The following is a 27,842-nucleotide window of genomic DNA, read 5'->3' as shown; positions in this document are numbered from 1 at the left end:
GGGTAAGAAGGATGGGAGCTGTAGTTCAACCATGTCTGGCGAAGGTTGCGAAAGGCTGAACTAGATAGACCTTTGGCCTGAACCACTGCTAACTGGTACTTTCAGCACCCATCCTTTGTATAGTTGGCAAGGGCCACACGGCTCAGTGGGTACATCATCTGCTCTGCATGCAGAAGGTCCGTCTCCACCCCCTGCAGCATCTCCAGGCAGGGCTTCCTAAAACCAGGTTCCACAGAGCCAGGGTCCGACTTGGTGCAAGGCACCTTCCTGTGTTCCTCCTGCTGTTACCTCTGCCATCTCCAGTGGGGAAGTTGGCAATGGCCAAGGCAGATTATCCTGGTGGGAGAGACATGCCGTCCTGTGTGACTGTTGAAATGGACATCTCTCTGCTGCTTGATCCCCCCTCTCATCTTTTACATTTATAGTCCACCTTCCTTCTGTCCTGGAACCTGAAGCAGTTCCCACCCAGGCACTGACCAGACCCAGACACAAGTACACATGATGTTCTTACAGCATCTAACTAGATGCCTTTGAAAAGCTGCCTTGCCAGCTCCGACTGCAGCCAAGTGGTGGCCATACGCATGCGCTGTTTTCCTGGGCCATGTTCTGACCCTCTTTCCAAGAAGTCTGAAGCCGTTTTCTGCCAGCAGAGGGACACCCAGACTCTACGTTTCTCAGGATTCCTGGCTCATCTGCCTTCCCCTCTCCATGCAGAGCATGAAATTTGAAGACAGGTTGTTATGTGTGCAAGGAAAGACAAATGGAGGCAATTTTGAGGAGCATCCCACAGGCGCAGCCGTTGCCCAGATATAGAATAACCTTTGTGTGAGCAGTCAAACCAACAGCAGCAGCAGCACCCCTCTTCCAAGAAAGGGGAGCGCTTGGGAATTGGGAGGCTCATGTGGGGAGAGGAGAAGACATCACACAAAGCCTACCTCTCCTGGTAGCAAGCACATATTTTCATCCATGCCAGGGGCCTGGTAGCAAGCACATATTTTCATCCATGACTTCAAGGCCACGGCATAAAAACAAGTAAACAGAAATGAAGAGAGCGCACCAGACTCCCTCCTCTCAGGATCAGCCACGGAAGCCCCGATTCAACAAAATTACCTCTGGGGCTTTTGCGCATCATTTCAGCCAAGGGCCCATTTTTCAGTTTAAAAGACCATGAAGCGCCCCACCCCTTTTTAGGTGCTGCCACATTTCCATCTGAGGTCTTTATTTGGAAGAGGTGCCGCTTTCTTCCTCTGGACGAAAAAGCGAGAGGCAGTATGGGAAAGTCTCGCCCTCAAAGCGAGAGTCCTGCCAGCCTCCCAAGCGCAAAAGCTTTTCTGCGAGGCCAGAGGCCCACATAATGGCGCACCATATGCCGCATCAGGGGGAAGACAAGGGCGTGAGTGATAGCAGCCCTGCGCCGAAACCTCTTTGGCATTTAATACTATTATCCCCAATGCAAGGAGCTCATTGTTTGGGGCAGTAATCTGCCCCCTCGCCCACCGCGGATGGGGTCATGGCAGGGAGAAGGCGCTGCTGCAGCTGCCTGGGAACCCCAGAGGACAGACCCTGCAGGGAGTAAGAAGGAAGGAGCCTGCTGGCCAATTCCCCCCCCCCCCCAAAAAGACAAAAAAAACCCACATTCCTCCATCACAGCTTTTCCTGACAGGAGATAAATTCACCTCAGAGAGAAAGTGTCTTGGGGTGTGGGGAGGAAGCTTGTGGTCTTTGTCTTAAGAAAAGGAGCACAAGGGTTTTTTTAAGAGGACGACATGGCTGTGTGTCTTTGGAGGGGGGGCATATCCAGACCACCAGCTGGATCTGAAAACCCACTTCACGAGCCGGCATAGAGAGTCCTGCTGTTTGGCAAAAAGCTCCACTTCTTATGCATCATATAAATTATCTATTGACCTTTGCAGTTGCCAAGGAAATGCCCTGGACTCTTAATCCTTTCAGAAGATAAATAAAAGCCGCCCTATGTCCCAAAGTCAATGGAAAAAGGGGTTTGGGGGATCATTTTCTACAGGGAAATAACACCACAAGGGGGGAGAGAAAACTGTTTTGTAATGATTCACCATTATAAAATTTTCCTTGGTGTGGTAAAACTGTGGTAGACGGACCTCTATCATTGAAGAATTCGCCATCTATTTTCTGTTTTTTCATCAAAACAATGAACAGGGGTGGCAGCACTAGCAGAGGTAGCTCAGCATTCAGTGTTGACACTTTCCTCTAATTTACACATTATTCTGAGGAGTACAATGCAAGCTTATCTGGAGCAAAACATGAGGGAAATCAGTGTTTTAATTATGGGGTCAATGCTGAATCAAGCAAGGCACAGCTAAGAGAAGCAAAATCTCACAAAGAAAGAGAAGGGGATTAGGAAATGTTGAAGAAAACATGGCTTCCAAATTGTGTGGTAATATTTTGCATGACTAGAGAGAGGGAGCACATGAGGGGAACAGCAAAACTAAAAAATGAGGGGTGATGTCTTATGCCGTACGAATCTTCAGAATGTCAATAAATCAAGTTATAGAAAAACCCTCCCTGCAAAAGTCCAACACTTCCTTATGAAGACTCATTTCCAAATAAAATGACACACTGGGGGAAATCTGACACACCAGAAGTTTGACAGAGGACCCATCCTCAGCCCCCTTCCTTGGGGTGATCTGGCTCTCCCCTGCGGTCAGTAAGGGCAGAAGCAGTCTGCTCCCCATCTGGGGAGCCACATGTGCTTTGGTGAGGCTGTGGGGCTCCCCAATGCTTCCTCAAGCACCAAGTGCGTCTAGGGAGACCCAGGCAGGCCTGCTTCTTCTGCTGAAATGGGTGGGAAACTTCCTTTGTGGACGGAGGAACTCCATGTGGCCAAGGGCGCTCCCACCAGGGGGGCCAAGGGGGTCCCCCCTCCGTGTGACTTGCCCTGCTTCCTCCCCCCGCCCACTGAAAAACAGGAAGGGAGAGCAAAAGGTATACAAGCAAATTCCAGAACCAGACAGCCAGTGAAAGCCCAGGTTTAATTTTCTTTTTGGTGGTGGGGGGGTGGGGGGGTAGAGAAAAAAGAAAGACAACATCCAGAGACATCGTTTGCTGTTTTTTTTCCAACTTTTTGTTTTCTCTCATTTTTAAAACAATATAGTGCACAATGCACTTCTCACAGTAGAATATAATGGTCACTTTTTCATATAAAAAACACATTCTCAGAGATTTGTAAATGCACTTAGTGCTGGAACAGGTGGTTAAGGACACAGTACCTCTAGATTCAGAGCACAACCCCTTTTGGGCCACTCTTATTTTCTCCTTCTTTTAAACAGTGGGGAGGGGAGGGAGGAAACTCCTCTGTGATTCCCGCAAAGCAGGGCCCTTGAATAAAACTTATTAAAACATAAATTACATGTGTTGAATGACAAGAGCAGAAGGAATATTTTTGGATAATTTTTAGAAAAGGAAATTAAAGTAAGCAAATATGCTGGAAAGAAAAACTAAACACAACACACTGGATGCATTCAATGGGATTAGTCCTACTCCTCTCAGCTGCAACCTGCCTCTCTAACAGTAGACACTGCCAACAACGAAACCGCATGTGTTGCCTGAGAACCCATAAGGCTCCTGCAACTTGATCAGAGCAGGTGGAGGCGAGGAGTTGTTGTGTAATGGACACGACACTGGCTGGACTGAGGAGAAATCTACGCTCACCTCCAATTCTTCTGAAATCATTTACGAACCCCACTTGTCCCGCCGCCCAGCCATGCTTCTGACCTGATTTAGACCTGGGTCCAAACTAATGCAAAAACCACGAGCCACAAGCCAAGCTGCAGGGGGACCTATTGCATGACGTCACGTGGGCCCTTGTGGGTCCAATTCCATTAACTTTTTGGGAGAAACAAAAATGGAGCAAGTCTTCTGCTTGTGACATTTCAGAGGTAAATTAGTTTCTTTCCTGCACTCTGCCCTTTCAAATTGTGCATCCGCAGGCAGGTGCAACACAGGTGGGCTTGAAAGAGACAGAAATAGTCAAAATGAACGGCCAACGGGGGGGGGGGGCGCTGGGGGGGGGGAATCCTTCCAAGATGGCCTCTCATTCTTTCTAGCACAACTTCCTGGCTGAATAGGCTGGCTTCCCAGACAAAAACAGGCAATGCAATATTGCCGTTAAAAATAATATTAATATTAATAACAATAACAATAAAATGTAAGGTTTTAATTTTAAAAAATCACCTAGGGCTATGCTGACATAGGGCAGAGGGACTCCGTTGTGTAGCAGCCAAACGCAGAAATGTACAGTAGATTCAACTAAAACAAAACAAAAAAGTCTCTTCAAGTTTTTTTCAAGTGTTTTCTTCTTCCTTCCTTAAATAGGCTTCACACTTTTCCCCAATTATTAGCTTTAAATCGAAACAGTGCAAGTTACAGACTTCAACTAGAAAGTAGGCAAAGCTACACAACTAAGCCACCTGGATGCCTAGGAGCAGGCTGGGGAAGGGGCTCGATCCACTCCCCCCCCCTCACCGTGATGCACGTAAAGCTCCCCCCTGAACTCAGCACAGGACAGAAACTTCTTTCTGGGAGAGAGGAAAGGGACCCCTCCACATGCAAATCCAACTGGTCACAGACTCATACTCACACGCCCCTTCCCTCCCTCTCTCTCTCCCTCTCTCTCTCTCTCTCTCCCGCTCTCTCTCTCTCTCTCACACACACACACACACACACACACAGAGCGAAGCCTTATCTCCCTGGATTAGCAGCAAAATTGGACAGCATCTCCCTGTTCACATTCTGAAGAAATAGAAACAAAAACTTCTGAGCTATATAGACAAGCAATTTCCTCCATCCCAGGGCAGCCGGTTGCACAACCGAAGCTCTATGATCCCAGCGAGTCTCTGGATGCTGCTGCCTGCCTCTGCCTGCGTTCCTCGGGGCCCCCGCTTGCCGCGGCCGTCTGGGCCCTGGCGGTGCTGGGGAGGGCAAAGCAGGGGGAAAGGGGGGTCCGTAGCTGAAGCGGTTTCCCTCTGGGCTCAGAGCAGAGTGCCGGTGGCTCCTATCTGTAGACAGGCAGGCGGATGTGGGCGTGCTGGTGGTCCAGGAGCCGCGGCACGGAGACCGTCTCGTAGCCCTTGCCCAGCATCTGCTCCTTGATGCACGGAGGGTGGATGTCGTTGATGAGATACTCCAGCGACTGCAGGCTGCTGCTGAGGACAGAGGTATTGCAGAGCGTCTTGCTGGGCAAGCTGGGCAGCCCGTCCGAGGGCTGGACGCCCAGCTCGCGGTGCCCGTTGGCCAGCTCCGGGGGGTTGTAGCAGTCGCTGTTGGGAGTGACCAGGATGCTGTTCCAGGGGGGAGCAAAGTACTGCCCCACTGAGAAGTTCCCGTGCATGCCCACGCAGTTCAACGGGGACGAGCTCACCTTGTCGGCCGTGCCCGTCATGGGATAGGCACGCAGGACCCCGGCGCACACCTCAGGGGACTTGCTGACGGCGCCCCCACCCCCGCTGCCCGCACTGTACATGCGTAGCTGCTGCTGCTGCGGCTTCTGCTGCTGCCAGAGCAGGTAGTCCATGCCGTCGGGGTAGAGGCTGGCCTTGGCACCAAGGTGCCCACCACCCGGGTGAGAGCCTGCCACCAGCTCAGCCCCCTTGCGGCAGTCAGGCAGCACGGCACCCGCGTACGCCACGGCTGCACCCACCGTCGCCATGGTGGCAAATCCGGCGGTGGTGGCGGCGCCGTGCTTGGCGGGGCTGGGGTTAGCTACCACTACCCCTTGGCACAGCGGCTGGCTGGCCTGCGCCTGGCATTGCTGATTGATCTGGAAAATGATGTTCTGGATGGAGGGCAGGTTGGACTGGGGCAGCGCCAGGCTCCTGCCAGCGTGCGGGATCGTCGAGGTGGCTACCGTGACGTTGGGGGCCACGTGGGCCTCCATCTGCTTCTGGCTGCTGTGGTAGCCCAGCTGCGCTGCGCAGGAGGGGCCTGGGGCTAAAGTGCTCGTCACAGGGTAGGGGGCAACGGCCACGTGGGCAGGGGACATCTTAGTCCGCTTGCCCTCCGTGCTCTTCACCACGCCTTTGCTGGAGGAGGAGGAGGAGGAGGAAGCCTTCACGATGGCCAGCAGTCCCTGGTAGCCGCTGGCGTGCACAGGGTAGGGGCTGTAGCGCTGCCCCGTCGTGTCGTACCCGTTCACTGTCCGGTTAAGGTGCTTGTGCTGTGGGACCCTGATGTTGGCGGGGAAGATCTTGATGGTGAGGGGGCTGTTGGCCACTTTCTGCGCGTAGGCGTCCAGTTCAGCTGGGCTGGGGTATCGCGGGGAATGCAGGGGAGCCATGACTTCACCTAGGACACAAAAAGGCAGGCAGCAGCGTTAAGTGGGCAATCGCCTATTTATTTCGCGAATAAACTGCTTTTTTAAAAAACACCTTCAAAATTGGTTTATTCTCTCCGTAAACCAACTATTGCTTGTCAAAAATTAACGTTGCCAAATATTTTCGGATGATACCAATGTCAACATATTGTCAGAAGAATCAGTTCAAACAGTTATTGCAACTCAGCTGGAAACAGCCCAAAATCTTACGCTGGATGCTTGGTGCCCCTCACTCTGGGATAATGGAGAAGATTGTGCCTAATTTGTGACTTCAGGAAGGACTGAAACCTCCAGATACTTTTAATGTGCTTTGCCCTTTTTGTATTACATATACGGCAAATCCGTCCTTCTGAAGACCACGCCAGCCCCCGTCAGCCTGGCCGGTGGTCCAGGGGGGGGAGGAGATGGCCCCCCAGGGTCCCTTCCAATTCCACATTTCTATGAGTAGCTGGCTCACTCTTCTGAAATGGACCACAGCAACCAAAAGAAACACACGACCCGCCCCCCCCTTCATTCTCCAAGCAGCCTAAATAAACTTGGTGTGGGGAGAGGAAACATCTCCTTAGCCAAGGAGGGGGGAGGGAGGGAATCTCTCTCGGAGATTGGATTTAAACTACATTATACAAGCAATTTCATGGGTGCTTTGCGCTACTATGAGAGCTCCACACACACACAAAAGGGAGGGGGATTCCATTTACCAGCTATAAATCAGCACTTCTTATAATGAGCACAAAAATGTCACTTTTATGCAATTTTACAGATGAACAAAACTGGCGAAATTAACTGTGGTAACCTACTGTAGTCAGCAAAAGGCAGCGCCAAGAAGGGGCGGGGGGGGGGCGGAAGGAGAAATTATATATATTTTGCTCCTCTCAAACTCCCTTCTTGAGCAAGTTTCTGCTATTTCTGGTGCAAAAACTCATTTGTCGTTCCCATTATACTTTCATTTGGAGTTTATCTTGAGTATCCAATGAGCCACCAACTGTGAAAATGATTAAATCTACAAAATCTATCTAATAGATGGAATAAATTAGGTGTTTGAAAGGGCTGCCTCTGGGAGAGGGCGGAAAAAGGGGAGAGCTGCTACCAAGTCATTTAAAAACAACATGCCCAGTCTTTCTCGGGGCTTTGACGGTCTCCTGCTCGCCAAGGGAGGGAGGCAGACCTGAGGGACACACCGGCCTCCTGGCCTGTGCTGCTGCTCTGCCTCGGCACCCGGCTCCCGGCTCCCTCCCGAGGGCACAAGAGGCCGGAGGGTTTTAAAAGCAGGTGTGTATTCCATGATCCATGTGTTCAAATCCTTGCTTGGCCTCTTCGCCTAACCAACCTCACAGGGCTTTTATGGGGATCGAGGAGGGGAGTCCTATGCAGGCCACCCTGAGCTCCTTGGAGAAAAAGGTGCGATATATATGCAATATATAACAGTAATAATAATAATGAAAATGAAAAGTTGGTTCCCAGGAATGGAGAGGCATATCTCCAAAGACGGATGTGAGACACGACACAAGAAAGGAAGGAAGGAGGGAAGGAGGGAGGGAGGGAAGGAAGGAAGGAAGGCAGCAGAGGAGCAGAAAGAAACTACAATGGCCGGCTGCTCCTTACACCATGGCAGGAAACCAAAAATACCTCTAGCCCCCTCCCCCCAATCTCTCCCAGTGGCTACATTAAATCCAGCTCAAAGGACTGGGTTTTAATTGACTTAATAGACTCGTTAATAACAATGTCTATTTAAGACACCTGTAAAAAGCCCATAACATTAATGTAATGGGGAAATGGCCAGTGAACCCATTCGCCTCGCTTCTCAAACGACCTGCTGCGGTGGGTTTTAATGGAAGCCTGCGATTAATGGACTGGGGGAGGGGCAGCTGCTCAAGTGAAGCGCACGTGGACAAGCACACATTTTGCACGCAGGGTGATGCCACGTCCTGCTGTTGTTCTGAGGACGGCAGATCCGCCCTAGCTGTGCCCTGCTGCCACAGCCAGGAAAACCAGGAAGCCCAAATAGGGGGGGGGGGTGTCCAAACGCTCATCCATTTTAACCTGGAGAGCTAAGAATGAGCTAGATCCACGGCTGCATTTGAACCAGGGGTTCCCTTCCCCCCCCAGCCCCCCCGTGCTTCTGGTTCCATAAACTCCTCCCCAGCACCCCCTATCCTACAAAAAGCCCCTGTTCAGAACAGTGGCCTGCACAACCCACTAAGGATTTGCTGAAAATCCAATGGAAACTAAATCAAGAAAACTGATGAACTTGATCCAGTGATGGCAACTTTTCCAAGCCTGACAGCCATTTACACCTCCAGTGCCCCCTGCCACCCTCTTGCCTCTTAGCACCCCCCCCCCGGTAATCCCACCCCCCTCTTTGGGCACCACTGATCTACACAGCCAACTGTCCCAGGATCCTTTGGGAAGGATCAACCTTCTTGGTCTCTCAAGAGCTATGAGTTGTGATAACGAAGGATAAAGCCTTCTGCTTCCGAGGCAGCCTACCTCAGAAAAACCAGGTACCAGGGATATCAAAGCAGGGGAAAGTTGCTGCCTTCAAGCTCTGGCTGGCAACATCTCAGAAGCATGGACTTTAAGTGGCTTTCTCAAATGCCACGCCTCGAAGATGGTTTGCACCAACATCTCCTCAGCCCCAGTCAGCAGGAGACAAACATATCTGTAAAGCACCAGGGAGGGGGGAAGCTGCTCTAAAGCATGACGTAAATTCCTGGTGTCCCTGGAAAAGGGTGGCAGCTCAGTGCTCTGCACATCCGTTTTGCATCCCCTGAGTATCAAAGGCCCCTGCATAAAACCCTGGGGCCCCTTCTGTACTAAGAAACCCATCTCTGGCCCTGGACCCAGGATTAACTGCCCTGGCCACTGAAAGTGACTGAAACAGGAGAGGGCCTTCTCGGTGGTGGCTGCTCCCTGACTTTGGAGCTCCCTCCTGGAAGAGGTTTGACTGGCTCCCTCCTTGTGGAGTTTCTTATTTCAACAGACTTTCAGGATTAGGCTGTTTTTAAGGAAAGGATTGGTGCTGCAATGTTTCTATTGTTATGATTTGTAGTGTTTTAACAGATCGTGTGTATATAGTTTTAATTCTATTCCTGTGTGGTTTTTCCCAGCTGTTTTGATTTTATCTATAAGCTGCCTTGAGTCCGTTGGGAACAAGGCAGGATATAAATAAATAAAATAAGATAACAATAATACCCCATCCTTGTTCGCAAGAAGCTGCTAGGTCTGCACTGCCATGCGCACAAGCCTCCACCGGGGGGGGGGGGTTGAATTGAGAGGACGTGGAATACTGCCTTGTCTGAGCATGCAACAAAGACAAGGAGGATTTTAAGAGGTTACTCTTAAATGAGGCCCTCTTGACGTTGTAGGGTTGACGTTCCTGTACTTTGTAGGTAAAAGGAAGGTGCTGCACAGGCCCCCAACAACACCCACCTCTATGGGGCACCTGAGACTCGGATTTCCAAAATTATGGCTATTTTCACCATTGTTTATTAAATTCGTAAAACACAAATTTAGGACACAGGCCCAGGACCCTCCAGAAGAGCCCCAGACTGTCAACTGTGGTGTCAACTTAATACGAGTAGCCAATTCAAGGTGCTATGGTGGGTTTGCTTGTTTTTAATGTTCTGTTTATGATTTTAATTATTACATTTATTAAATTTCCACACCACCCTTCATCCGTAGATCTCAGAGCAGTTCACAACATAAAATTATCTATCAATCTCCTTTATTGGCATAGAAAAATTGCACTGTATACATGGATTAGAACACAACAGAGTTAACAAAACATATAAGGAGATACGTTAGGATAAAACTGTCCAGCCATAAAGTTACAAGATAAAAAACCCACAAAATACGTAATATAAGTAAGAAGAACAACAACAACCCAATAACCCCCGCTCCCATAACACATTTAAAAGGGCATTGGGTGCCAATCAGCCAAAGGCCTGGTTAAAGAGGAACGTTTTTGCCAGGCGCCTAAAGGTGTATAATGAAGGCACCAGAGTCTCCCTGGGGAGAGCATTCCACAGACGGGGAGCCACTGCAGAAAAGGTCCTGTTCTCATGTTGCCACCCTCCGGACCTCTTGTGGAAGAGGAGGATCTCAGGGTCCAGGTCAGTTATATGGAGAGAGCCGGTCCTTGAGGTCTTGCAGTCCTGAGCTGTTTAAGGCTTTATAGGTCAAAACCAGCACTTTGAATTGGACCCGGAAACTAATTGGTAGCCAGTGCAGTTGGACCAGGATTGGTGTAATGTGCTCAAACCGTCTTCCTCTGGTGAGCAACCTGGCCACCAAATTTATGCTCCATCTGAAGTTTCCGAAACGTCTTCAGAGGCAGCCCTACTTGTAACGCATTTCAGTAATCTAACCTTGAGGTTACCAGAACATAGAGAACAGTAGTTAGGCTGTCCCTGTCCAGATAGGGGCGTAGCTGGGCCACCAGCCGAAGCTGATGGAAGGCACTCCGGGCCACTGAGGCCACCTGAGTCTCAAGGATCCAGGAGGACCCCCAAGCTACGAACCTGCTCCTTCAGAGTAAGTGTAACCCCATCAAGAGCAAGCGATCTCCCACCCATCTGGTCTAGGGAACCACCCACTAACAGTGCCTCCGTCTTATCTGGATTGAGCTTCACTTTGTTGGCTCTCATCCAGTCCATGACCGAGGCAAGACACTGGTCCAGCACTTCCACTGCAGATGTAAAGGAGAAACAGAGCTGAGTGTCATCAGCATACTGCTGACAACGTACTCCAAACCTCCGGATAACCCCACCCAGCGGTTTCATGTAGAAGTTAAACAACATGGGGGATAGGATTGAGCCCTGCGGAACCCTACATTGAAGGTTCCACGGGGCTGAAAAGCATTCTCCAAGAAACACCGCCTGGGAACAACCACCCAAGTAGGACTGGAACCACCGCAAAGCGATGCCAGCCACCCCTAGTTTGGAGAGTCGCTCCAGAAGGATACCATGGTTGACTGTACTGAAAACCGCTTGGAGGTTGAAGAGAATTAACAGGGACACATTTCCACTGTCTTTCTCTCCGCAAATGTCATCATGCAGGGCAGCCCAATGTCCCTTAGCAGAATCTATTTTATTATGACGTCTGCACAAGTGTCCTGAACCTTCTGTTCATTTTATTCCAACTTCAATAATGTGCTCCACACAGTCCTTGTCCTCTGCTTCTTTGTTATTGTTTGTTGCCATTTTGAAAAAAACCAATAAACATATATTAGAAGAAGAAAAAACACCCAATACAACACAGCAGAACAACTGAGGGTCTGACTCAGAACCAGCAACTTCCTCTGTCTCTTGGCAGCTCTTAGCATGGAATGAGAAGCTAAATCCTGTCTGTGTACAACACCTGCACTCAGAGAGCTGCACTGGTTGCCAATGTGCCCCTGGGCCCAGTGCAAGGGGCTACTATTAAAATGTGAAGCCCTTAACAACTGGGGATCAGTTTACCTGCAAGATTGCCTTACCCCGAATATGCCCACTTTGATCTGAGGTGCCACATAACACACGTTCCCAATTTGTTAGAAATCAATCTTCTAGTGTGGCAGCAGCCACACACTTTGGAACTCCCTGCCTTCGCTGAACTCTTTTCAGAGCCTGCTAAATAACATCCTTGTTTAGATAAACCCACCCAGACATGTAGAATGCTGATGTATCTTTTAATCTATTTTTAGTTTATTGCTGATTCTATCTTTCAAATGTTTTGTTTTTACTGCTAATTTTCTTGTTTTATTCTCTTTGGAAATGGCTTTAAGTGCATTAATCTTCCGAAATAGATAGATAAATAAGAGCACCAGGTTCTGGGAGGCAATAGCAAGGAATGTTTGACGACCCTACGACTTGCTTGTGAGCAGGCATCCCCTGGCCCCTCTCAAAAGAGGAGAGGCAGACCTCTTTCTTGGAGGAGGAGTCTGTTATTAACCGTGATAAGTGAACACGTCGCCCATATTCAGAGACGGCCTTCCTCATTATCAGTGCCTTAAGCTCAAGACAAATAGTTGGAGCAGATGACCCGTGGGGTCTCTTCCAACTCCACCGGTCTATGATTATATGATTTCGTGGGAGAGCCGCTTGCAGCACCTGGACAGCTGCTGAGGGGCCCACCTTGCAGGGCTGGCGCCAAGGGCGGGCATGGCCAGGCATCTGCTGCAGAGGAGGCTGAGCATTCTGCTCAAGGGCCCCTCCAAAGCCAGGAGCCAACACCTGCACCTTGGCCCGCCCAGCAGCACCTGCCTTTGGGAACGGAGCCGGGGACCCTCGGAGCCTTTGGAGGCCTCCAAGGCAAGACACATCTTGGTGTCTTCACCCTGACCGCTCTCTGTGAGGATTGGTCAACTATGCCCAGAAGAAAGGCCTCTGGTTTCTTCAAGAAGGTATATTTGAATACATTTTTCAATTCATTATATATCGTCTCCCAGAAAGCCTTAATCCTTGGGCACGTCCACCAAAGGTGAAAGAATGTGCCTTCATTTTCTTTACATTTCCAACATTTATTATCGGGCAAATGGTAAATTTTTGCAAGCTTGACCGGGGTCATGTACCACCTATAAATCATTTTCATAATATTCTCTCTTAAGGCATTACATGCCGTAAATTTCATACCGGTGTTCCACAACTGTTCCCAGTCAGCGAACATAATATTATGTCCAACATCTTGTGCCCATTTTATCATAGCAGATTTAACCATTTCATCCTGAGTATTCCATTTCAACAGCAAGTTATACATCCTTGACAAATTCTTAATTTTGGGTTCTAATAGTTCTGTTTCTAATTTTGATTTTTCCACCTGGAATCCAATTTTCTTGTCCAGATTATATGCCTCCATTATCTGATAATAATGGAGCCAATCTCGCACTTTGTTTTTTAGTTTCTCAAAACTCTGCAATTTTAATCTATCTCCACCTTGTTCCAAAATTTCCCAATATTTTGGCCATTTAGCCTCCATATTGAGCTTTTTCCGAGCTTTCGCTTCCATCGGTGACAGCCACCTTGGGGTTTTATTTTCCAATAGATCCTTATACCTTATCCAAACATTAAACAATGCTTTCCTAACAATATGGTTTTTAAATGCTTTATGCACTTTGACCTTATCATACCACAGATATGCATGCCATCCAAATACATTATTAAAACCTTCCAAATCCAAAATGTCTGTGTTTTCAAGAAGTAGCCATTCTTTCAACCAGCAGAAAGCTGCTGATTCATAATAAAGTTTAAAGTCTGGCAGGGCAAATCCGCCTCTTTTCTTTGCATCCGTTAATATTTTAAATTTTATTCTAGGCTTCTTGCCCTGCCAGACAAATCTTGAAATATCTCTCTGCCACTTCTTGAAACAATCCATCTTGTCCACAATTTGCAGTGCCTGAAACAAAAACAGCATTCTCGGCAATACATTCATTTTTATAGCTGCAATATGGCCCAGCAAAGAAAGTTTCAAATTTGACCATATTTCTAGATCTTTTTTCACTTCACCCCAGCATTTTTCATAGTTATCTTTAAATAAGTTCCCATTTTTTGCTGTCATATTGATCCCCAGGTATTTAACTTTCTTGACCACTGTTAAACCTGTCATATTCTGAAACCTCTCTTTCTCGGTTTGTGTTAAGTTTTTCTCTAAAACCTTGGTTTTTAACTTATTCAGTTTAAACCCAGCGACCTGACCAAATTCTTGAATCAGTTCTAAAACCCTTTTAGTACTAGATTCTGGCTCCTGTAAAGTCAATACTAAGTCATCTGCAAATGCTCTCAGTTTGCACTGTCTAGCTCCAACCTGTATACCTTTAACCAACTGGTCCCTTCTGCGCCTGAAACGTGGAAAGAAGCATACATCACATTGATACCCAAGACAGAAGCTGAAAAGACACAACTAAAGAACTACCGTCCCATCTCCCTTTTAAATGTGGATTACAAAATCTTTGCAGATATTTTAGCCAACAGGCTTAAAAAAGTATTAGGTGAAGTAATACATAAGGACCAGGCAGGCTTTCTTCCAGGTAGACACTTATCTGACAATACAAGGAATATAATTGACATTTTGGAGTTGTTGCAAACGAATATTAATACGAAAGCAGTGTTAGTTTTTATTGATGCGGAGAAAGCCTTTGATAATATTTCTTGGAGTTTTATGAAGAAAAATCTTAAAGGGATGGGAGTGGGACAGGGGTTCGAAAATGGTATAGGAGCAATCTATTCAGAACAAAAAGCAAAATTGATTGTAAATAATGTGGTGACTGAAGATTTTATGATAGAAAAAGGAACACGTCAGGGCTGCCCTATCTCTCCATTATTATTTATTTCGGTCCTGGAGGTGCTGCTGAACATGATCAGAAGGGACCGGTCTATTAAAGGAATACAGGTCGGAGCCAAACAATATAAATTGAAAGCCTTTGCAGATGATTTGGTTTTGACTCTACAGGAGCCGGAATCTAGTATGAAAAGAGCTTTGGAATTGATTAAAGAATTTGGTCATGTGGCAGGATTTAGATTAAATAAGTCAAAAACTAAAGTATTAGAGAAGAACTTAACTCCAATAGAAAAGGACAGGTTTCAGAATGAAACAGGTTTAACTGTGGTTAAGAAAGTGAAATACCTAGGGATTAATATGACTGCGAAAAATTTGAACTTATTTAAAGATAATTATGAGAAATGTTGGTCAGAAGTTAAAAAAGACTTAGAAATTTGGTCTAATTTGAAGCTTTCCTTGTTGGGTCGAATCGCAGCTATAAAGATGAATGTTTTGCCAAAAATGTTATTTTTGTTTCAATCTTTGCAAATTTTAGACAAGATGGATTGTTTCAAGAAGTGGCAGAGAGATATTTCTAGATTTGTCTGGCAGGGCAAGAAACCCAGAATAAAGTTTAAAATTTTAACTGATGTAAAAGAAAGAGGTGGATTTGCCCTGCCAGACCTTAAATTGTACTATGAATCAGCAGCATTCTGCTGGTTAAAAGACTGGCTGCTTCTTGAGAACACGGACATTTTGGATTTAGAAGGTTTCAATAATGTTTTTGGGTGGCATGCATATTTGTGGTACGACAAGGTTAAAGCACATAAGGCATTTAAAAACCATATTGTCAGGAAATCTCTGTTTAGTGTCTGGACAAGATATAAAGATTTGCTGGAAAGTAAAACCCCAAGGTGGTTGTCACCTATGGAAGCTAAGTCTCAGAAAAAGCTCAATATGGAGGCCAAATGGCCAAAATATTGGGAAATTTTGGAACAAGAAGGTGACAGATTGAAACTGCAGAGTTTTGAGAAATTAAAAGACAAAGTGCGAGATTGGCTTCATTATTATCAAATAAGAGAGGCCTACAATTTGGACAAAAAAATTGGCTTCCAGGTGGAGAAATCAAAATTGGAAACAGAACTGTTAGAACCAAAAACTAAGATTTTGTCAAAGATGTATAACTTGCTGTTGAAATGGAATACACAGGATGAAACGGTTAAATCAGCAATGATTAAATGGGCGCAGGACATAGGTCATAACATTATGTTTGCTGACTGGGAGCAGTTGTGGACCACCGGTATGAAGTTTACGGCATGCATTGCCTTAAAGGAGAATATTATGAAAATGATTTACAGGTGGTACATGACCCCAGTTAAGCTTGCAAAAATTTATCACCTGCCTGACAACAAGTGCTGGAAATGTAAAGAAGCTGAGGGAACATTCTTTCACCTTTGGTGGACATGCCCAAGGGTCAAGGCTTACTGGGAAATGATATATAATGAACTGAAGAAGGTATTTAAATTTACCTTTCCCAAGAAACCAGAGGCCTTCCTTTTGGGCATAGTTGGCCAACGGGTGCCAAAGAAAGACAGAATATTTTTTATGTATGCAACAACAGCAGCAAGAATACTTCTCGCCAAGTACTGGAAGACACAAGATCTACCCACCGTGGAAGAATGGCAGATGCAAGTGATCGACTACATGGAGATGGCTGAAATGACTGGCAGAATCCGGGACCAGGGAGAAGAATTGATGGAACAGGACTGGAAAATGTTTAAGGACTATTTACAAAAATATTGCAAAATGTTTGAGTGTTAACATGATGTGGGAAGTGAAGGTAACAGGGCATGTGGGATTTGGTTAAATGTGAATGAAAAGTAAATTTTCAAAAAGGAGAAGGGGGTTATGAACAGAATAAAATTATGTCTTAGTATATAAGATGAGGAATGGGCTAAGATAATGAAAACTTGGGACATAATAATTAGAAAAACATAATTTGTAAGCATGGTTTGAAGATGGGTTTGAATTTGCTGAATCAGATTGGAATAAAGAGGAACACAAAAAAGGGAGATGTGAGGAGGTCAGGACAGAGGGATAAGGAATTTTGTAACTGTTTAAAGTGGATTTTTCTTTTTTCTATTTTTCTTTTTTTGTTATATATTTTTGTTTTTTGATTTTTCTGTGGGTTTTAATTGATGGAATGATCTATGTGAAATGATGAATTCTTTGTTTTGTAAAACCTTAATAAACATTTATTAAAAAAAAAACACCAACTGGTCCCTTCTGATCATGTTCAGCAAAACCTCCAGAACCGATATAAAAAGCAATTGCTTCCAAGAAGCTCAGGGTGCTCTAGGTACATGGTCCCCCCCCCCCGTTTTATCTGCACAGCAAGGTAGCTCAGGCTGAGAGAGGCCCAGTGGGCTTCATGGCTGAGGACGGATTTGAAGCCTGGCCTTTCCCAGGACTGCACCACACCAGCCCATGTGCTTGTGGACTGTGGTAGGGAGGGCCAGGGAGCAGGAAAGAGAGGCTGATCTGATCACAGAGATCCACCTCCCTCTCATCCTCCAAGCCACCTTTTCCTTGAAGTCTTTGGACACACACAGGGGTGCCAGCTTGAATAAAATATTGGGGGGGGGTGTTCAGGTAAGCCCTAACCCACATAATATGACACGTCACACGCACACCGTTTGAATGACAATGCCTATTAACTGGGGGGTGGCTGGCCCCCTCAATTTTTTTTTTTTGGGGGGGTGAAGGGACCTCGGCCCCTAGGAGTTAGCTCCTGTGGGCACATGCCAAAGTCCTCACAGTGGGAGCATGGTCAGATTGGCTGGGGCCGACATCTGGGGGGCACCTGGCTGGAGAAGCTTGCCATCTTGCATCCCTTATTTGCAAATAATCTTCAGCATGCACCACTGCGCTGAACTCGAACCCTCCTCCTGACCTCGTCTCCTCCCATCTCTCGACTGCTTTTCCAATGTCAAAATCCAAACACAGTAACCTCCTTGAGGTCTTCTTGTCACAATGCACATTAAGGGTACAAAGATAATTACAAGCAACAATTAGCAGTAGCAGGATGCCGCTGCCGCCATCCCATGGGAGGAGGAAGGCATGGCAGTGAAGTCCCACCCCTTGACCGCTGCCCCCCTTCCTTCTCAGCAGGCATTGCCCACAGGCATCCAAGCAAACCTTCCCAACCCCTAAAAGGGCAAGAACTGTCTTCTCTTCAGGTAAGGCAAGTGGAGATTCTCAGGCAATTGCATTCTGCACTTTCCCGACACGCACCTGGTGCTTGTTTGGATTCTGGGCTACTGGCCACAATGGCTATGTTCTGCCTCCATCGTCAGAGGCAGCAGCGCCGGAGGGGAGAGCGCTCTTGTGCCCGGGTCCTCTTTGCAGGCTTCCCTCAGGCACCTGTGAGAACAGGATGCTGGAGTTGGTGGGCCCCTGGCCTGAACATCAGAAGAGCACCTGCTGGATGAGGCCAGCAGCCCATTCTCTATGGGAATCCTGCAAGCAAGAGCAACACTCTCGCCTCCCATGGCTTCCAGCAACTGCCTCGGACCCTGGAAGCAAACCATGACCACCCTGGCTAATAGCCTTCCGGAGCCCTCTCCTCCTCCGTGATTTTTGCCTAATCCTCTTTCAAAGCCAACCAAGTTGGTGGCCATCCCCACTTCCTGTGGGAGGGAGTTCCATAGTCTAATGATGTGCCGTGTGAAGAAGTTGTTATGCCTCAGTATCCCTGCTCTGTTGGGCAGAGCAAACAACACAAAAGAGACATTGCCTACAGCCCCAGAGGAGCCAAGCTCTCTGTACGATCTCTCCCAAGAGCTCACCCTGCAGGAATGCCCTGCCACACTGTGGACTACCCAAGGCAGTGCTCGGATGGGGGTCTGCCCTGTGGTCTGGCCACTGCCGGGACCCAGGGCTAGAGGAGGACAAGGTCGGCTGCCACCCCAACGACCCTCCGGACGACACATCTGCATTCCCCTCCATGCTAGCGCGGCTGTCCTTGGAGGAGGAAGCATGGCAAATACTCAATTAACATGACGCTAATTAACTGGTGACACTCGCAGAATCCCTAATGAAAATGGCTCCCAGTGAGAGGGCTGGCGGGAAAGGTTCCCGTCTGGAGGTGGGGGCAGCGGGGCGAGTGCCCGCAAGGTCAAGCTCCGTGTGCCCTGCAGGATCCAGCTGTGCTATTCCAGCGCTTCTGAGCCCCACAGCCAGAGGAGGGCAGGTAGGCCTCCCCAGCACGGAGGAGGAGAGACCGGCTGCGGCCACTGCGACCTGCCCATTGCAGAGGCAGGAACTGCACAAACCGCTCTCCTGCTCTGTGTCACAATGCTGGTGAGCAACAGCCGCAGAGCCACACCTGAACAACGGAGGTGCCTGGCCTCCCCAAACAAGCAGCTTGGGTTCATTTGCTCTGCAGGCATCATTCACTGGGGTGCATGGCTCCCTGTTTGGGGCCTGGATTGTGAAGATTATTCTGTGTCTGTTTCAGATCAGACTAGATGGTCCCCCCCCCCTTCCAGCTCTTAGGAATCTGTGAACGATGCAAACTCTTCTGTGCACTTATTCCCTCTTTTCAAATCCCCGTTGACTTCAATGGGATTTCAAGCTGGGGTCGTGAGTCGCCCAGGCTAAAAGCTATTAACATTCTACTCCCAGGCTATCCAAATCCTGGGCCAAAAAGAGCTGAACCCTATGACCCTGAATAAATTATGTCTTTAATTCCTCTGATTTTGCATAATTTATTCCATAGTTCTTTACTGACTTGCATAATTTAGCTTGCTTTTCCCTAGCCTTCAGGAGGGGGGGATACAGTACTGAGAAGGGCACTGAAGGGCTGCCCCTCTGACCGTCAGTTGCTCCCGAGCGGCCACCAAAGCTCTCCCCACACATGCACAAGGGGCTCCACCTGCTCCTGATTCCTTAAACTACAGGCACAGATTCCCAGGAAGCTCCTCTCCTGCACCCAATGCAGCAACTGATGCCCTTTTGTGCATGGGCTGCAGTGCCCACCTGCCCTGGCACAAGCCAGACTGGGTGCCAGCCTTCTGCCACCGCGAGTCAAGCACAGGAAACGCATCAAGCAGCCCCTGGAAGATCACTCCCAGATCAAGGGTGGGGGGTGGGGGTCAGGGAGAGAGGCTGTGTCACTGCCTGAACACCAGTTGGGCTCGCTGTGACAAGCTGCAAATTCCATGTGTTGTCACATCTCAGGGTGACGCAGCGAACCCCCACTGGGAAAATTATAGAGCTACCAATTTCCGAGAGGGTTCCTGGCGCACTCCTGCACTCCGCTGGCAAGCGCCTCTCCCTCCCTGCAGTAATTACTGCTTTCTAACGGGCCGTAATTACTCTCCCCAATCACCCCGTCACCCGTCATGCAAAGGCAGCCTCGCCTTGACACGCAGCCGCGGTTGCCAGCACCAACGGCCTGCCCTTTCCCTCACCCCTTCTCCTCTTGCAAGCGGAGCTGTCAGTGGCTGCACAGCCAAGCCCTTCTCTGGCCCAGGCACCAGGTGCTCCTCCGTGGAGACTGCTGCCATCTGCTCCGGCTGAGCGCTGACTAAAGCCAAGGCTGGGGCACGCTGCGTCCGGGCAGAGGGGCTTCAGAAACACCATGGCAGGGGGGTGGGCTAGATGACTCTGGGGTCCCTTCCAACTCTACAGTCTTATGGCCTGGAAACGCTGTACCCTGGGGGGAGAAATCTGGATTGGGCAGGGCAGGGCTGAGCCCACTTCTGTCTTGCCAGATCCCAAAACCTACTGATCACAGACCAGTGAGAAGGGAAGAAAAGGCTGCCTCTGGAACTGAACTGAGCTCGGAGCCCTTTCATACAAAAACCTGCACCTGGTTTGCCTTCTTTGTTTCAGCAGCCAAATTTAGGCAGAAAAGTCATTTTGCTGGTGCCATTTGTTCAACAGTCACTGAACTTCTCTTCTGAAGCCACCCAAGGCTGTGCTCCCCCAGCCGTTTACTGGGCAGGGCTCTTAATCTGAGTTCAAACGACTTTGTCCGAGATGCACGCAAATCCTGTTCTTTTTTTTATAAAACTCAGGTGCTGGACAGGGTCACCAGCCAAGTTGCAAAGACCTTTGTGAAAACCTTCTGTGGGGCTGAGGGTTTGGGCTGTGTGCTCCTACCTGAGTGTGTGCATAAGCCCTTCTTTCAGGGAACTTGGCCTCGTCTCTCCCTTGAGCCACTCAACAGCCTCACACTCCTCCCAGCCTGGAAGTACGAGGCATCGAGAGATCTCTTGGATGTTTGGGGAGAGGCGAAGGTGCATTTGGGCACCATGTGTTTCTGATGGCGACAAGCAGGCCTGGGGCAGAGTCAGGCCTGGCCTGTCAATGCCTCCTGGGGTGGTGAATCTGACACCAATGAAGCCCTGCTGATGTGAGGAAAAGTGGGGGAGCACTGTGAAATGGCCCCCAAGCCACATACAACTTCACTGTGAACACACCCAACGCTAACAGCCACCACAACGTGTGGCTGCAGCTTTATTCAGCAAGACATTTATATTCCGTCTTTTCTTCCAAGGAGCTCAAGGTGGCATACATGGGTCCTTTCCTTCCTTATTTTATCCTCAAAACAATCCTGTGAGGTAAGTTAATCGGAGAGGCAGTGACCGGCCCAAGGTGGCTGAGTGGGGGGCTGAACCCCGGTCTCCCTGGCCAGCACCCTCAACTGCTGCACCCCACGGGTCCTATGTTTTGTAGAGTTGGAACTGGAGAGTCAGAAGGGACCCAAAGGGTCGTCTAGACCAACCCCCTGCAATGTTATGTGAGCCCCACAAAGGAGTCCTTCCTGTTGTCTGTCCCGAGCCAGGGCTAATCAGTTCACTGGGTGGCTCTGAATTCTAACATTCTGCAGGTGGGCAAAACTTCTCTCACTACCCACTGGCACTGGTTTGAGAGCCAGGGGTGGTGTGATTGTCAGACTAGGGCCTGGGTCCAAATCCCCACTAGCTCTGAAGCTCACTGGGCGAACCTGGCCAGTCACTATCTCTCTCAGCCCAACCTACCTCACAGGGTTGTTGTGGGGATTAAATGGGAGGAAGAGAACCATGCACGCACCTTGAGCTCCTCGGAGAAAAAGGTGGGGCAGAAATGCAGTGAATGAATGAATGAATCTATGGATAAAGGAAACTGGGTTTAGAGGCCTGCAGCTCTTGTGCACTGAAACTCTCATCAGCCGCAGACAGCACAACCGACGGGAGATGTAGTGCCAAAGAGTAGAAGGGTGCCATTGTTGGGGAAGGCTGTTCTTTTGTTTTTCCAGAAGAGGTTAAAGCCTCAAAATGCTTTGACCTTTCCTTGCAGAAAAGCCAATGGCACACCTTTGTGGCCTCTGCCCCAGCCTCCCACGATGCTCACCTCTCACGACTGGCTGCTGGCTCCCTGGCGTGACCTTGCTTTTTATTTGGCACAGAAGACACTGCCCAGGACAACAAACCCCAAACCAGCAGTCCTCCCTCCCGTCTCCCAACCCCACAACCTGTTCCCTATCCCCCATCTTTGCATTCAATAACAGCTAAATAATTGAATCATCTCAGCTGCTGAAGATTTGCTTTGAATTTTATTAGAATTTTAAATTGTTTTGTTTCCTCAGTATTTTATTACTGTAAATGGAACACCTATCGCCTGCAGTAATAATCTGATGGCTTTTTATATTACTCTGCGAATCTATACTGGAGGGAGAGTGGTTTGCAGGCAGGCAGGCAGGAGAAGCCATTAGGATGGCAGCAGAGGCTTATGAGATTATGCCTGCAGCAAGGCGAGTGTTTTGCTCCCTGCAAATTGGCCAACAGGCTGGCTCGGAGGCAGATTTAGGCCCAGATCTGGGAATATTGCAATGGGAAATAAATATTAGGACTTGATTGGGGTGTGTGGAGGAAGTTCTGGGGGTGGGAAGAGCTGATGGATGCCAAGCCAGCCCATGGACCGTCAACGTCTAATTTGGTACATCTAGTCTGGACTACACACGGCATGGACTGTGAGTTTATTTGATGTCATCGAGTGCAACCATCATTTGGCACCCTGGGCTGTAGGAAGGGTGGCAAAGTCAAGGTTAAATGCGGGGGAAGGCCAAGCCCCATGCACACACCCAAAGTGCACCAAGGCCAACTTTACATTCACACAAGTGTGTGACTGCATCTCACACCATTCTGGTAACTCTAGGAAATGGAGACCCAGCAATGGGAGAGGCCTGTGGCTGTCACAGCCCCCTCGTCTGGCTGGCTCTCCGTGGAGGCCAAATGCTGGTCTGTACACTAGATCTCTCTTTGGATCCAGCCAAGCAACTCTACATTCTTTGGAATGGAGGGGCAAAATATAAAAAGCAAGGCCCCTGCCCCACAAAATCTGGAACACTCTCACATTTTACAGCACAAGTAGCAACACAGCAGCAATACGGAGAACATGAGAAGAGTCTGGTGGATGAGGCCCAAGGGGGCCCATCTTGCCCAGCACCCTCTTCTCACAATGGCCACAATGGTTTCTTCTGTGGGAAACCCGCAAGCAAGACCTGGGCACAAGAGCCGTCTCCTCCACTATGGGTTCTGTCAACTGGCATTCAAAAGCATTGCTGCGCCCCCAGGACTCCTGTTTAGGACTGTGGCCCAACCATCACAAGTGAAGTCGGCCACAGATTGCACAGACAACTTGCAATGTATCCTGGACAGGTTGACGAGCACATGCACTGTCACAGAAGAGAGATGCATGGAAGAGCTGATGCCCACAGCAGCCTCCTTCCCCTGGGGTGAATGCTCAGGCGCCAGAGGGATGCTTGGGAGCTCCCTTGCAAAGATCCAGCCCAGGAGGTTTGCAGCAATAACAAGGGCTGAGCTAACAAGGACTCACTACTTTCCAGGAACGTTTTCAGCAATGTCGGAAAGTATTCTCCCAACCAAAAAATGTTTCAGCGATTGCTTTGGAAGTGATTCAGAAAGTGTCGCTGAGTTGACTACATCTGTCCTCAGTGACGTGGACAAATACGGCCAGCTATTTATCGTTATGACTGTCTGGTGGGCTTCACCCACGTGAAGGAGAAAAGGAGCTCCATTCAGGGGGAAAGCAGCTGCTGCTGTGGGAGCTGATGGCATTGAGCGGAACTGAGGGGAAACAAAATTCTTGCAGGGAAAGCATCTATCAGGAGCGACCATTTACGCAGAGAAAGCACTTGGCCCAAAACAGAAAGAGGAGTATATTTGGGCTACGTAATAAAAGGTTAACACTACACAGACCAGCAGCCAAGACGCACATTACTTGGACTCAAGATGCAAAATGCAGAGGCTCCCCGCACCCTCCTCCAAAACCCTCCATCTCTGCGCCTCCCCCCAGAGCCCTTGCCTCTGAGTAACATTCTGCAGCCAGGAAACCTTCGCCAACAGCAGTGAACATGCCGTGACATCACAGGAGTCAGGGCTAATGAGGACGGCTCCCAGGAGACGCACCAATTTCAGCCCATTGTATATATCAGATTAACCGGCAGAGGGCTGGAGGGAAGGCATCCCACAGGGGCTCAACAGAAGCATTCTTCCTGTGGAGAGAGGAGGGGAAAGCCCCTAATTGGGAGGCTGGCTAGGCCTGTGTGAGGCGGCAGTCGGCCTGCCCAAACTCACAACAGTTACCAATTAAAGCAGACTACGCTGTGAAACCAGTTCCGGTTAAATTCAGGCACACAATGGCCTCCGCCAAGGCCCAGCTGCCAGGGCGCCTAATTAACCCTGGTTTTTAACCGTATACTTTTTAAAAAAAAATGTGCCAAAAATCAGTTACAAAGTGGAGAACAAGGCAGGGTTAATCGTGGAGCCCCTTCGATTGCAGAGGCCCTTGTGGAGGGGGAGGGAAGGGGTCCGTCCCCCCCCCCCGCTCAGCTGTCAGCCTGTCTTGCGATTTGGCTCCCAAGGAGCTCAAGCTACAGCGAAGGAGCAAGGAGCAAGGGCTCATCCGGATGCTGACAGCTAAGAGCTGCTAGGCTCAAGGCAAATAGAGGTGGCAATCACCCTTCCTCCCTCCTCCTCGCAGGACCAGAGCGGGTGCCAGAGCCACAAGCTGGCATGGGGGCCTCCAAAGAAGGGCTGCTGCTTCACTCTCTCACACACAACTTCCCAACCTCCTGAGAACACACCAAGTGGCAAGGAAGCCCTGCCCACGGCTCCATCTCAGCCCAGCCTCACACTGACAACCTTGCTTTGACAGAAATTAAAACTCTGGGAGAATCTGCGTGCTCAGCGACCAGAGCAATTGGGCTACTGCCAGAGTAAACAGAGAAGCAACTTGCCCATTGGGGCTCAGGGGGTGACAGGAGCCGGGTGCTGTTAGAAGCAGGGGGCTTGTTCTCATGAGCTACCTGCGACTAGATGGTGCCAAGAAAGGAGCTCCCTTCATTCTCTGGGCACCAGTTTCTGTTCCTTGACTGCTCCTCACATACCTGGCTGCTGAGCTGGCACCCCTGGCTGACTGGAGCAGTGGGAAAGGGGCTGCCTTTTGGATTATCTGTTCAATCTGTTCCCTGTCCTTCCTTGGTTAGGGTCCCAGGGCAGCTTACAAAACGACAGTTAATAAATTCCAAAAAGTCATGGTCTTCTTCTTTTTCTTCATTGTTGTTATATTAAATTTGTATTACACCTTTATCCAAAGATCCCAGGGCAGTTCACAACAGAAAAAACGCAAAATGAGAACAGATAAAACATAGTAAAACAAAACCAAAACCACACCAACAACTCCGCCTCCCACAAAAACATTTTAAAAAACCATAGAATGTTAATCAATTGAATGTCTAAAATAATGCCTGTGTAGGGAAGGCACCAGGCAAACTTCCCTGGGGAGATCTTATCCACTGTGCTCTAATGGGTGGGGCCACAGCTCTATAGCTGAGGAAGTGATTGGCACAAAGGAAGTTTCAGGTTCGTTCGATGGCTGACCAATATTGCCTTAAAAAAAAAAAAAAAAACCCAGATCTTAAGACTAGGAAAGACCCCCCCCCCTTTCCCTGAAGTTCCGGAGAGCTGCTGTTGACCAGAACATACAATAGTGGGTTAAGACAGAGCAAAGATCTGACTTTGTATAAGCCTCCTTGGCGCACAGCAGCTGATCCCCTGCTGGTTCCAGATTCAGTCCCCAGTGGCATCTCCAAGTAAGGCTAGGGAAGATGCCCTGCCACACCCCAGAGAGCCACTGCTGCTTGTTCCTGTGGGGCAGACTGAGACCGAGGAGCTACAGGACGGACCCCGAGTAAGGAAGCGCCCATGCTGGGATGGCTGAAAGGACAAAGCGCTCCTTGCGGACAGAAGACCTTGGAAGGTGGTGGGCTCTCCTTCCTGGGCGCTTGTTGAGCAGAGGCCCGGTGGCCATCCATCAGGGGTTATTTAGCTGGGGCTCCTGCACTGCAAAGGGTTAGGCTAGATGTCCCTTCCAATTATGTGATTCTATGATTCTAAGTGCCCCCCCTCTTTTCTTTAGCCAAGAGATCCCAGAAGCTTTCTCAGGATTGTCCTCCCAATTTTCTCCAAATCTGAGGGAGCCTTGCAGAGCCCAGAAAAGAAGGCCCTGCTGCTACACCCTCCCAACTTTCCTGCGTAACGAGACACAAAGGAACAGATGAGGCAACTCCACTGCTGCCACCCCAACCAGCCCGTCCGTTAACAGAGAGGCTTTTCAAGACACCATTGCCAGATCTGCTCACGTCAGGGCAAGCTCTTTATTATCTGCCGCCAAAGTGTCACCGCAGATACTGCTACACACGTGTGTCATGTTGCATTTGTCTCCTCGTGAGGAATTGGTACTGTTGATGCCACACACTGTGCCACTTAGGGTCAGCGCGAAAACAAACTCTGCGCGTTTGTGTGTCTGGGGGGTTCAGAATAAGAGACAGGAGTGTTTTCCTCCTGGGCAGCCTTGTCGCCTTAAAACAACCTCCAGCTGGGTGTCTCCATCAGGTCTTGAAAGATGTGGGGGGGGGGGAGGGCTTCCTGGAGTAGGGATGGAGGGAACCCTCTTGGGCTCGGTAATCTAGCAGGGCACAGACTGGCAGGCCCCATTAGGACAAAATCAGGCAACTGCAAGCCCAGAGGCTGTAAACTGGAGCAAACCAGCATAGATTAAGAGTTGTCTGCTCCAGTTTATTCTGCATAACCTCTGGGAACCTAAATCTCAGGGGAAGAGCGAAACCAGCCCCAAGAGAGGGCCTGCAACTCAGCTTCTCCTGGAGGATCGCTTGAGCTCAGGAGCTGGAGGGTGCTGTGCCAGCCACAAAACAGATCACCGCCCTGGCTGCACCAGCCGGTCTTGTCAATAGCTCCTTATGTGGCTCCTGTGGGTGTGCGCGCGCGCCCACAAACAGGGAGGGAAGAATTTCTCTGAGTCCCACCTGGCAGGAGAGCAGGATGCAAGGAACTGACCCCTCCATGGCAATGGAGACACAGGCTATATTCTCTGGGCTGCTCTTGGGAGGCAGGTTGTTCAGGCAGGTTGTAAGTGGGTTGTTGACAACTTATTGGGTCCCCCATCCCCCAAAGGTAAAACTGGATTAAACACTGGGAGGGGGGAGCTGGACATATGGGCTGGACATCTATGCCTAGATCCTCTGAAGATCCTGCAACAAACAGCCATCTGGAAGTGCCCTGCCTCTTCAGTTAGCTTAAGAGTTGAAGGGCTGAGCTGGGGAGAAGAAGCTGGGTGGGTGGGGGCAGAAAACGTTGGAAGCTGCCTTGTGCCACCATTGGTCCATCTAGCTCAGTCTCGTCTACACTGACTGGCAGCAGCTCTCTAAGGTTTCAGGCAAGAGCCTCTGCCAGCCCTTCCTGGAGATGCCACAGGGGATCCTGCTTGCAAGAGAGAGATGCCCTTCCCCAAGCCCTGGCACGGGGGCTGCAGCGACTGCAGGCTATCTGAGGACATCTCTCCACAGACTTTGCATGGGACAAAAGTTACTTTGGACCTTCAGTCCTCTGCTTTAAAGACCAGCACTTGTGCATGAAATCCCTCTAAATCGATAAAAGGAAGAAGCAAATCTCTGTATGCAAAAGAGATGCAAACACGTTGATTGTTACTCCATTCTTTCTAGCAGTCCTGTGAGGCCGCCCAGCAGTCCGTGGCTCAGCTAAGGCACTGCGACAGAGAGAGAGAGACACCCGCCCAAGCGCCTTGCGCTCCGTGGCAGAGGTACAACCTGAGAACCCAGGAAGAGCCGGGATGCTGCATCAGCCCAATGGGGCCCATCTATCCCACCAACCAGAGG

The 27,842-nt window shown here is 49.2% G+C and overlaps 1 protein-coding gene across 2 annotated transcripts in view; it reads right to left on the bottom strand.

The window, feature by feature from the left end:
- Nucleotides 1-3,071: 3,071 nt before the first annotated feature.
- FAM222A (family with sequence similarity 222 member A) overlaps nucleotides 3,072-27,842 on the bottom strand; it is an 84,145-nt gene continuing 59,374 nt past the window's right edge. For both annotated transcript variants that reach the window (XM_053363842.1, XM_053363841.1), the window contains one exon: nucleotides 3,072-6,315. In XM_053363842.1, the coding sequence (XP_053219817.1) occupies nucleotides 5,027-6,307 (1,281 nt within the window). In that variant the 5' untranslated portion in view covers nucleotides 6,308-6,315 and the 3' untranslated portion in view covers nucleotides 3,072-5,026. The remainder of the gene's footprint in view (nucleotides 6,316-27,842) is intronic.

This window comes from Podarcis raffonei, chromosome 13 (assembly GCF_027172205.1).
Source record: "Podarcis raffonei isolate rPodRaf1 chromosome 13, rPodRaf1.pri, whole genome shotgun sequence".
NCBI lineage: Eukaryota > Metazoa > Chordata > Lepidosauria > Squamata > Lacertidae > Podarcis > Podarcis raffonei.
Note: the sequence above shows the minus strand (reverse complement) of the source record. Positions and strands in the feature narration are given on the sequence as shown.